Consider the following 12,620-nt stretch of genomic DNA (forward strand, 5'->3'; position numbering starts at 1 on the left):
TCAACTACGGTATTTCCTCTCAGTGCTTGTTATTAATCTCACTCTTTTTCCTGCTCTTTTAGTAAATAAAATCAGGTTTCATAAGCCTTTCAGTGCTTATTTCTAACCTCTTTTTCTTCCTCTTTTTCTTGACAATAGCACTGGAGCAGGTGTCTTTTCTGCTTTTCTCTTCACACATCACCATTTCCTGGTCAGCGGCATCCAGTGTACTTTCCTCTATTTCCAGCTCACCTGGAAAGAAGTCAAGCTCAGACACATCCTTCTCACCCAACTCTTGCCTCTTTTTGTGAAACGCGTATCTTTGTGCTTCATCTGATATCCTCATTCTGTCAGAAAAAGGAAGCAAATTTCATCCATCATTTGTGACTATTCATGTCCATCTATTTGTGAGTCTGACCATTTATTTACTAAATAACTTACAAAAGGAAATAACCTGTCTTACCACTTTGCTACACTTATTAATTGGATGAATTTCTGTCAGAAGGGTTGCCACCATCTAGCACAGCCGTCCTCTACCTTTTGACCCTGGAGGACCCTTGAAATATTTTCCTGGCCTCAGGGAACCCCTGCACATTCAGGCTCAAATATAGGCCAGAAGTTACAAAATGATTATATTAGTTTCATGGGTAGGCCTGTATATATGCATTAACAGCATGCTTAAAATAAACATGAAGAATGAAACTTCTTAAATGTGAAGTTGCTCGAATCTGAAATAATTTTTTAACTAAATCGTGATCTCCCAGGGAACCCCTAGTGACCTCTTACGGAACCTTGGAGTTCCACGGAACCCTGGTTGAGAAACCCTGCTCTAGCAAGTCTCTTTTCATTAATAATTACACCTAAGTGATCAGATATCCTCCTCTGCTAAAGGAAAAACACTTTTGATTCTCAATCCTTTTATAAATTAACTTCAATATATTGTGAATTTAACCTGTTGTGGACATCCAAGCTTTAGATATCTATTTCAATACAGGTAGTGCTTCTTTTATAGCTTACCCCTCCTTAAATTTTGGAATACAATGCTATACTCAAAAAGAACATGCTCCTTTCTTGAATACCATCTCAGTACTGATACCCAATAAACCGAATAAGAGAACTTGGGTCAAAACCTGAATCTAAAAGGCTCAGGATTTCCTGTAAGTATGCAGTTCAAGGGAAAGTTGAGATACAAGAAATCTTTATATGAGACAATGCATTTCCTGAGAGGGGTTAACATCTGTTAAAACCCATCAAATATATTATCTCATGCTATACAGATAGACCCTATTGAATTAAAAAAGTAGAATCCAAGTTAACTAGCAAGAACTTTCTAATAAATGTTTGAATAATAAAATTGCTGGAAAAAAGCTAGAGAGAATTAAATACAAATAAATATATTAACATTCAGTATCTCTTTATCTATGGGAAAACTATATTAATATTAGCTACAAATACAGGTATCTCAAATGAGCTCTAATTAGGAACAATAGGGTTTTGCTTTAGATGAGAAAGCAGCGCTTATTCAACTGCATTTTAAAACCCCATCTCTTCCAAGGGAGTTTCCAAATTAGATTTTTATTGTGCAATCTCCCAGCCTCCTTTTCCAGGTTTTCCCTCATCTGAAAACATTCCAGAAAATAAATTTTCCACTGCATTCAGTGCAGCATACTTTTAGGTATTCATATTTAGAATGATAACCTCACAGTGTAATCTTTTACATTTCCACTGTGCTGGGCTCAGGTGAAATTACTTCTAAGTAATCTTATACAGAATGGAACCCAAGACATAATTAATTGGAAGCAAATGCCAATGAAATCAAGACAACTGTGAGAGGGCATTTAGAAAAGTTAGAATAAAAAAATTGATGAAAACATACATTTGTGTGTGTGTATGTGTGTGTGTGTGTGTCTGTGCATGTCAATCTCACTGTATACAGTAATTATACAGTTAAAGACCTAATAACTGAAGTGGTACTGTACACTAGTTTGGATTTCCAAAACCTTAAAATCCATTTTAAAAAGCCCTGACATTTTTAACACTTAAGAATATATAATTCTATTTTTAAAAAGAGAAAAAGGTTTTGTATACAGTTCTGGGGCCCTATCTTGTATATTTAATTCTTACATTTATTAAAACTAACCTGATCCTCTGGCTCCATTCCTTAGAAGGATTTTTAGGCTCTTCCCAGATCTGTTCATAACGGAAGGAATATGTTGCAGTTGTCATCTTGATATCTCTAAGCAGAATAAAAATCAAACATAATGCAGTAAAATCTCAGCTGATCAGATGCCAAACTATGCTTTGAATACTTGATCTATTTACACCATAGAATTAAAATCACAGCAGATTCTTGAATAAATCATTGGTTACTTTGAAGTAATCATCAGTACAGTCTGTTATGGCAATGAATCAGTTCTTCCGTCACTAGGGAAAGGTTTGTTTGTTTCATTCACAGTTGTCTGAGCATGTCTTTCTATGTATGCATACACAATTGCAAATGATAAAAATGTGGAGAGTTTTTTTTAAAACCCTGAGTCCTGAAGTATATTATACTTCAGTAGAAATATGTTTTTAATTTAAAACCTAGGTGTATTTATATTTTTGTGGTGGGTTTTCCACCAATGCTGCCATATTATAAAAATAGATTCATGAAACAGTTAAAACAATGAAAAAAAATCTACACATTCAACATACATTAATTCTGCTGTACAATGTGAACCCAAAACATGGAGATTCAACAAATTTTCTTTTTAAAAAGAGTGACCTGGACTCCTGGCTTCACCTCATATATGTGGCAACAGCAACCTTACGAACACACACACACACAATGGGATTTTGGAATATTTAACTGTTTGCTTTTTCTTTCACATGGATTGTGCCATTTCCTATTAATTTCCATTAAGCTGACTACACTATTGCCAAATGAACATGATGTAGAACAGTGACTGTAATCAAATGTGCACTGTCACCTTAGAGGCATAATGTGGCACACTGAGGGTTGCAGTAGCATAGCTCAGGAGGGATGGGTGTACATAAGGAGATCTCACCTGCAAGAGAGGTTTTGGTTTTTGAGAAGGCTGTAGGATTGCAGTTAGAGAGCCCTAGACGAAATGGACTATCTGGTCCAATGCCAGTTAGATTGTACTTGTGGATGACTTCTGGCAAGATCAGGACAGAGTGTGACTCTCCTGGTATTGCTTGCCCTCTTAGAAGCCTTTGATACCATTAAACATGGTATCCTGTTGGATTGCCAACAAGGGTTGGGAATTGGGGACATTTTTTTACAGTGGTTCTCCTCCTTCCTAAAGGGGTGGTTCCAGTGGGAGGAGATCAAGACCTAGGTTCCTCATTTTCATGTGCTGCAAGGCTCCACGCTCTCTCAGCTCCAATTTAACATCTAAATTAAGCCTTTAGGCAAGGTCATCCATCAACATGGATGGATGTCCTGTGTATTAATACTGATAGTATGCAGATGATATTCAACTTTACATTTCAACCTAGGCTGAACAGTAATGTTGTTGAGGTGCTATTCTGGTGCCTGTCAGGATGGGAAGAACAGGCTCAGGCTCAATCCCAGCAAGATGAAGAGGGTTTGGATTCAGAGGCTGTCTGATTCCAAGGTGACTCCATATTTAATTCTGGTATGGAATTGGCCTGTAATATGAGAGTCCTCCTTAACTCATAGCTCCCTCTAGGCTAACAGCTAGCTAGACTAGGAGCTGGCTAGGAGGACACAGCTCCATCCTCTACCAATTTTGACGCCTCCTGGAACAGGAGGCTCTTCTTATAGTCATTCATACCTTACTTACTTTTTGCTTAGACTATTGCAATGTGTTTTACATTGGGCACCCTTGAAAAGCATTTGGAAGCTACAGCTGGTCCAGAATGCAGTGACTTGAGTAGTCATGGGCATATCTTGATTTGCCCATATATGATTTTGAGAGCTGCACTGATTGACTTTTGCTTTCCAGGAGTAATTCAAGGTGCTGGTTGTCAACTTTAAAGCTTTACACAGTAAGGATCTGGGTATCTTTGGGACTGCCAACTCCCTATTGTATCTTCCCATCTAATAATATCTGGTAGTGGATTCCTTTGGTGTCTCTTCTCTCAGAATGTCATCAACAGCCTTCTCAGCTTCCTGCCCCTTTCTGTATAACAGCATTCTCCCAGAAATTTGAATGTCTCCTCCCTATTGTTTTTTAGCTGTTCCAGCACACCCTGAAGGTTAGAAAGTTTTAATGTTGTTTCCTTGGTCTTTTGAATATTTGTATAATGTAATTGATATTTCTGGTGTGTGTGTGTGTACTTTGATTTTTGTGTAATTTTTGTTTTTTGTTTTAACATAATTATGTAAGTCAAATAGGCATGCCACTCTGAGACATTAATATAAGCCTAGTAAATACATAAACAAATACATTCTATTCCTTTAACAGAATATGCCAAGGTTGTCCATGGAAAATTTTTAAAGTGAAGTAAAGCTGTTGTACAAAACCAGATACTTAATTTCACTATTTTAACGAAAAAATAAGTAAGAAATCTGTGACACTGATTTGGGGACTGATAAGAGGATCTTTTATGAGGTATATTGTCCATACACAAAAGGCTAGAATAGTTTCTCCAGCTGCTTATTTACAGACTTCCCTGCACATTCCCAGAACACAAATTAATTATTTAAAACATAGTTAACTATAGTTATCTATACAACTAAATAAATGAATTCATGACAGCAAGCAACAATGGTAATAACGTTGCTCCTGGATAAAGCAGTAACCATGTCAGCCACCGTTTTTTGTTGCTATTTTGTCTAATGAGTTTTTCTTATGCCCTGCTTTTCAACAAAGGGAAGAGTGGTTGTAATTAACTGTGCTCAAGAAAATTGATGCTGAATGTTGGTAGACTTAGGAAGTTAAAAATAATAAGGGTTGTTATGAAACTCTCATTTGGAAAGAATGAACATGAACCAGCAGCATGAATAAAGGAAACAATACCAGGAGGGTTTTTTGAAATTCAAGTTGCTAAGGAGCAGCGAACAGCAGTGTTTATACAGCACACTAACCCTTGATTAACTGAAATATGGTTTATTAAAATAATCTAATTACTGAAGCTTGCATAACGTATCAAACCATAAACCAGCTGTATGAGAGGGCCCTGTGCAGGCTAGGCTAAAATGTGGTTAGCTAAGTTATAACTCAGTTTGAGCCCACTGAAGAGACTGTTGGGAAATGATACAATTTCATCCCCAGTAAAAGAGAAATATGTGAGTTGGGGGGACAGAAAAGGTGGTATGATTACTGTATGTGGGAAGCTGTTATAAAGGGAATGCCCCCTTTTTTAAGGGGCCTAAGAAATATGAGTGAAGACCGACTCTGTTGAAAGGCACTACATATTAACAGTGCAGAATGCTTTGCTTTGGGGACTGAAGAAAGATAATGACAATGGAGAACAAAAAGGGGCAAAGGCTTAGAGTTGCAGTTGGAAACAGCAGCTTCGTTTCCTCCTTCCCAGTGCATTCTGGATGGGAGAGACCACAACTCTCACCATTCCCAGCCAGCGTGGCCAAACATTACATTGTCTGAAAAGAGTAAGCGTTTCTGTTATCTGAGATCAGCCTGGGGTGGATTGATTACTACCAGCTGGAGACCGGTAGGAATGAATGAGCTCATGCATTGTACTTTGTACTCATTGTTGAGTACATATGCATAATACTGGATTTCTTATTCAGCACTCTGAATGCACACTTGATATTCATTGTAACATACTCCAGCGTCTGTGGGAGAAAACTAGGTAGCAGTCGAAAAGACAACGAAGAACCGAAAACCGGGGACTTTCTATACGCTGTTGCTGCTCCTCCAGCAGCAGCTGCCGCCAACGTTACGCCCCCTTCCGGCCACTGAGGCCGCAGAAGCGAGACCCTTCCGCCTCCTTTCCTGAGGGGCAGCGGAGGGGTGCAAAAGGTCTGGCTCAGTAAAAGGCGCGGCTTCCAGGCCCATTCTTGTATTCGCCTATTTCTAGGCGCGCCCCCCACCTCCTCTCTTTTCCCTTTCCCAACCCAATTTGTACCGATCCCAACCATAAGCAACCGAATTTATTACTTGTCGTCTGCTCCAACTCAATCGGGAGATTAACTGAATCCGAGCCCCGATAAACGCCGCCTCCTTAAATTCATTTGAGAAACAAAACATCCTGCTTTCTCATTGGTCCAAATTAAATCTCGGGGTGCTTTTCTTTCTTTGTTTTAATTAGGTGACATCAAAGCGGAAATGCGGATGTGGAGAGAAAAGTGGCTGGAGCAGGGAGGGTTGTCATGGAGATGGTTCGAGCTGCCGTAGCGAATACAAATCCCGAGAGCAAACGCGGCGGCGCGCGCATTCTATCTCTCTTGCTTTCCACTCCCATCCTTCCCCCAATCAAGCCCCCGTTCCCAATCCCGCACATGCGTACTTGTGGTTCCAACCGAATCTTCTCCCATTTTTTTTCCTACCCATCCTCCCCGTGCAGAAAATTAGCGCGAGATGAACGGTTGCCTCCTCTCTTCCCTTGTCAGCTAGTCACAGTTGGAGACGTAGCCAATCAGGGCTACCAGAGCTGGCTAATTTGAATATTTGTAAATTCTCAACCCCCACCCCCGGTCTGCTGGTGCTGTAGTTTTATCGTTTGCTCAACAGAGAGGAACAGAGGTGCTTAAGACAGCCCCAGCTTAGAATGATGTATTACTCATAGAAGTAAGCAACTTACTTTCACTCTTTTGAAATGGAGGGGAGTTAAAATAAGTTGATGAGTCTACAGATGAGTCTACTGTTGAAAAGAAAAAAAAAGTTGAAAATTTATTTTAACAGATCCCTCTTTCAATAGTCCAAACTCATGTAAACCCCTGAGGCCTTTTGTATTTTGGTCATTATTTATTTATTTTACTTATTTCTCACATTTCTTCACTGCCCATCTCGCCAAGCAACTCTGGGCGGGTTTTTTTTTAATCGTATGGCATAGCAGTTCATGTTCATGCTGCTTTTTCTTGCTGGGAAATCCTTGTGAGGTCCAGCAGCCAGATGTGTACACTACTTAGCCGTGACCAGTCACTTTGCTCGGGGTGCACCACAAGGAGGCTAGTCTATATTGCACCCCATTGGGCTGAGAGAGAGTGACTGGCCCAAGGCCACCCAGCCGGCTTTCATACCTAAGGCAGGACTAGAACTCACAGTCTCCTGGTTTCTAGCCCAGCACCTTAACCACTAGACCAAACGGGCTCTCTCTGGGCAGTTATATTCATAATCTCATTCAGCCATCAGAAAGACACCATGGAAAACACCAGTGTTTATATAACAGGGGGCAAAGGAGAAAAGCTTAAATAATTATGGTATAAAAAGCTAAGTGGTTGCAAGGATTGAAAAGCCTTCAGGAATGTGACAGTGCAGACTGGTAGTTCAGCCTCCCTTCTGCATCAATCCTTGTGATAATTCTATTTTCTTTAAAATTCCCCTTGGTAGTTGAAGTAAAGAAGGGTGTGACTGTTACCTGGAATATTCTAGGCAACATAACATCCAACAGTAGTTTTCCTACTGCTGTTTCAATTTTGAAGACCCCCTCAAAGTTTCACACCACCCATATTGCTCTGTGTCCTACTAATTGTATCATCTGCTACTTGCTGTAGTCATGTACTCCCCATGGAGTGAAGTGTGAAGGAAATGAGGGAAGGTGTATAAGGCTGAACTGCAGAAATTAATAGTGCACCCATGACTTAAAACCTTTGACAATTTGTAATGGATGAGAAAGCATTTCTGCTTCACTAGGGATCTAGGCTGCAAATATCTGGACAATGGCAGCAACATTGTTCAGAAAATGTCAACTCAGGTAGTAGTGAATTGGAGTTCTGCATCCCAGTTTGGTAGCTCTATAGGAGCTATCATGATACTATCTTTGGTAACAGAGAAGAAACAGATGGTGTTTCTACTCCTTCCATTCTAAAATGGCATTACTTTTGCTAAATACTCTAACAAACCAAATCCTGGTACCTTTAAAACCTTTGAGGGCTAGGAACTGGGATGCATGTGCTCAGTAATATTTTTCTTTTCTCTCCACCGTCCATGACACCACACAACAGGCAAGCTAAATATTCCTGTTATGCATGGAGATGAGCAACTGAATAGTTCTTAGCATCAGAACAATTATTGCTAAAAGACACATGGCATAGTTGGGAGATGTCAAGAATTAGCATTGTGATTTAAATGCCTTGAATAAATGTTCCCATGTTTACCTGTTTTCTGCTTAATTTACCTTTTTTTTAAAAAAAAAACCTCAAACTCGACACTAATGCTCACTACTAAATTAAAAATACAATTTTAAAAAAGAGATATGTACTATACAAGCTTATGTGGAAGTAAATCTCACTGAAATTCAGATTTAATTCTAAACAGGAACATTGCACTATTATCAATATTTTAAAGCATTATAAAAAAGTACAATTCAAATTTGTTCTAAAACATGTTTTATCTACATTGCTACATCATGATTTTTGCCTCTGTATTAGATAAGCTATTGTATCAGTTTCCTAGCGCTTTTCCTTATGTAGCCAAAATGGCTTTATTCACATGGAAAACAGAACTGTGACACTGGTCTTTAGAGGACAAAGTTTGCAAAAGTATAAAAGATCTTTAGGAAGAAAAACCCTTACCAAATAGAACTCCCACACCTCAGATAGCAATAATATGCCATAAAATGTCTCTCTGTGTGTATAGGTATATGTAATGGAAAATTGTGAAGAGTATCAAATTGCCAAGTATTTCCCCAATGCATGTTAACAACCATAATGAAGCAGTTTTGTTGATAAAGTCTAAGCAGCAATTCATAATGTCATTATAACATGGCTGGGCTTTAACTACCAGCAAACCGTTGTGTCAAATAGCTAGGCGGCAAAACTTCCAGCATGTCAGCTGCCAACAAGACAGTACTACTGTAATAGGAATTTCCACACCACTCCCCCTAGAGTTCAGCCAATGAAATAAAGGCTGGCTGAGTATAAGACTGAAAACATTTCCTCTCTGTTCTACACTGTCCCTGTGCTTAAATTAGCCATGGGGCTTTTATTCAGCCGGATTTACAATGCTTTGCAGAGTTTCTATGGGATAGAGGCTCGTATTCTCCTTTTGGGTCTGGATGCAGCTGGCAAAACAACACTGCTCTATAAGCTGAAGTTGAATGAAACAATTTCAACCATCCCCACTGTGGGCTTCAATGTGGAGACAGTGCAACCCTTCAACAATGTCACTTTCACCATGTGGGACGTTGGTGGACAACAGCGTATCAGGGCCCTATGGAAATACTACCATACCAACACAGATGGGTTGATCTTCATGGTGGACAGCGTGGACTGTTACCGTTTTGAAGAAGCCAGGTTGGAGTTGGAGGCATTACTGGATGCTGAAGATTTGCAAGGGGTCCCTTTGATGCTGCTAGCCAACAAACAAGATTTGCTTGGAGCATGGCCTCCCATGGATGTGGCAGAAAAGATGGGACTGAGGAAATTATTAGGGCACAAATGGCATATTCAGGGTTGTTCTGCTCAGAGCGGAGAGGGGATCCCTGAGGCTATGGAGAAGCTATCAGAGATGGTCAAGACGTATCGCAAAGCTAAGGGAAACATCTGAGTTCAACACAGGAAGTCTTTCATCTTTGATGGAGAACACAAGGTATTCTGCTTAACTCTTCTGTTTGCTGCAGATACTTGTAGAAGGCCTCTTGGATCTTATTCATTCCTGCTTCTCTTTATGGGCCTTATGAAAAAACAATTCTTTAACATTGGGACTGCCTTTTGAACACTGAGCAGGCTACAAAGCCTTATTGGACTAAATACAGACTTTTAAAAAATGAGTTTTCCATCTTCATACTGAACCAAGTTAAGAATTCTAAGAATAAATCAGACCACAAGAATCAACCTTAGATCTTTAGTTGTGTGTGAAAGGTGAAAGGTCCCCTGTGCAAGCACCGAGTCATGTCTGACCCTTTGGGGGGGGGGACGCTGCTTTCGCGACATTTTCTTGGCAGACTATAGCGGAATGATTTGCCATTGCCTTCCCCAGTTGTCACCTTCTCCAGCAAGCTGGGTACTCATTTTACTGACCTCAGAAGGATGGAAGGCTGAGTCGACCTGAGCCGGCTACCCGAGAATCCAGCTTCCACTGGGATTGAACTTGGGTCGTGGGGAGAGTTTTCGGTTGCAATTCTGCTGCCTACCACTCTGCGCCACATGAGGGCTAGATCTTTAGTCATCAGAGGCCAATTGTATTTTGAATCAGTAACTTATGTTAATTCTTCTATGTATTGCTGATAATTCTAGTTGTATTAAGAAATTCCATGCTTTGCTTCATGTCATAAAAAATAACTTATGTAATGATGAAGAGATTGCTTATTAAAATTGGTATTTCTTCTTCAGAGTTTGGGTCAAATGTACTATTCATTCTCCACTTTCCTTAAGCGCTGGAGCATTCCAAGAAGAGTACTACCAGGTTTAGTGTCTTTTGTGGGGAAAAAAATACCTATTTTGTGGTCCTTTGGTCTTAGGCATCTTACCTCTCTCCCTAGCTCATGAGTTCTTAAAAGATCCTAGTTATTTTGAATGAGAGGGATTATTTTATGTCAATTAAATTTCCACAATATTTTACCTTCAAAGACATCCCTGCTGTTCATTAAAACAGTCCTCCCCCCTTTTTAGACTTCTATGTGAGCTTGAAAAAAAGTACATTGCTTTAAGAGTTGCATTAACTTTAGCTAATGGGTTCCTTAAAGGATCAGTATCTTTTTTGCAAACTCTTATGGAAACCTGAAAAAATTGATTAATTAGTAGGAGTGAGGTGCTGCATTTGTGCAAGGTCCAAAGGCTTCCTCAAACATTTTTGAAGTGTGCATAGCCCTAATAAACAGTATGCATTTTTTAAAAAAAACGAGTGCTGGCTGATGAACATTGGCTGTCGTAGAACCATTTCAGTACAGAATTCCCACTATCTTTCACTAGGTTGCATATTTTTTCCAACCTTTTATATCCAAGAAGTTCAATGGCCTAATTCCTGACTCTTCCTCAAAACAATGGTGACAAAAGAAAGCACCAGGAGGCTGAAATAGTATATTATATTCAGTAATCATTACATTCTAGTAAATTGTGGAGAAAGGGTTCAGGTGTAAGACATTAGTGATAAATTTAGTTCTTTAGTCTTGTTTTTATACTTGCATTGTAGTCCATACCATTCCAGTTCTAAGTAACAGTATCAGACAGAAATCTATTAGATGTATAGGAAGTGACTGTCCATTGTTAGAATTGTTGAATTTATGTCTGATTGATTTCTTCTGTAGATGCAATTTGGGGGAAGCACTATCCCATGTAGAGATGCATCTGGGATAAATTCTTGTATCAAGTGACAGGGGAAACTACATTTGTTGAATGTCTGCCTGGGCACATCACTCTAAAGTTCCAAAATTATCCTGAAAGAGTAAGGCAAAGGGTGAGTAGGCAGATGGTGACTGGTAACACCATCATAGCATGGGAGACTGGATCAAGTTTTTGCAACTTTACATAGATGCTGAAATGCCTTACATTTGTAGGCATTTGCAGCAGATCAAGATTGCATCAAAATGATGATAGACATGCAGTGATGTTATGATGCAAACTCTAGCTTGACATCTGATACAAGCATTTAAGGGCATCATGCTGTGTTTCATCATTTCTCTCTCCTTGTCCCTCCTGCACACACCTATGCTTATATGCCAATTTCCTGGCTTTTTTGAAACATGAGTAGAAATTGGGAGCATTTAACGTCACCTATTATCCAAGTTTTTTTGATTAATGAATGTTAAGTGTTTATAAGATCAGTAACTTACCAATACAGTTCAAATGAATTCAAGTTCAGCATGAGCTAGTAACATAACAGTTTTTTTTGAAAGAGTACTTGCATTTGGGAATGTATTTTCCTTGCTTCTGCCAAAACAGGCAAATATTCATGTAGAATAGTTCCCACAAGACAAGCTGAAATGTAATTTCTTTTACACTTAATTGTCTGCTTGCCTGCTCTCTAGATGCAAAAGGGAAGTGATCAATTTAGTTAGTTGCCTAACCTAACCCCCTTTCCCAGATCAAACTTTAATTTCATGTTTGCTCAAACAACCTAATACATTTCTGTAAGAACTCATTTTATTTTCCTGTTTCAGTCAGATGAATAGACATTTAGGTGAAAGAGATCCATCAAAAAAATAAGCAAAGATAGCAGCTGCTCATTTTTGAGCAACCACTTTTTATTTAATGATTCTAGAATACTGGCTTATGTCAACACATAAATATATCCCTAGAATATACAATGATTTTGGTATAACAGATTTAACAGTACTTCTCTACGATGGTGCATTTTTCTTATTTTACATAAATGGCATCCACAAGGGGGAGCAAGAGTTTCTGGAAGTTATCAGGGAAAGCACGTCTCTGTTCTGCACACATAAAGCAAAGGGTTATTTCTGTTGTTTTTGCAGCCAGTGAGTGAACTGTGCTTGCAAAGGTTGATATACATACTGGTTGTCTTTACACAACACACTTAGCCTGGTCAGTTAAAGTTCTGATTATTGTATTCTTGCATATGAACCATGATTACTTGGTGTGACTTAGT

General features: G+C 39.1%; 1 protein-coding gene across 1 annotated transcript; it reads left to right on the forward strand.

Annotated features, from left to right (window-relative positions):
* The first annotated feature begins 8,761 nt into the window (after positions 1–8,761).
* On the forward strand, positions 8,762–9,840 carry LOC134496269 (uncharacterized). The gene has a single exon (XM_063302003.1). The coding sequence runs from the start codon at positions 9,048–9,050 to the stop codon at positions 9,618–9,620; it is 573 nt and encodes a 190-aa protein (XP_063158073.1). The 5' UTR covers positions 8,762–9,047; the 3' UTR covers positions 9,621–9,840.
* The last annotated feature ends 2,780 nt before the right edge of the window (positions 9,841–12,620 follow it).

Source organism: Candoia aspera, chromosome 4, assembly GCF_035149785.1.
Source record: "Candoia aspera isolate rCanAsp1 chromosome 4, rCanAsp1.hap2, whole genome shotgun sequence".
In the NCBI taxonomy this organism is placed as follows: Eukaryota; Metazoa; Chordata; class Lepidosauria; order Squamata; family Boidae; genus Candoia; species Candoia aspera.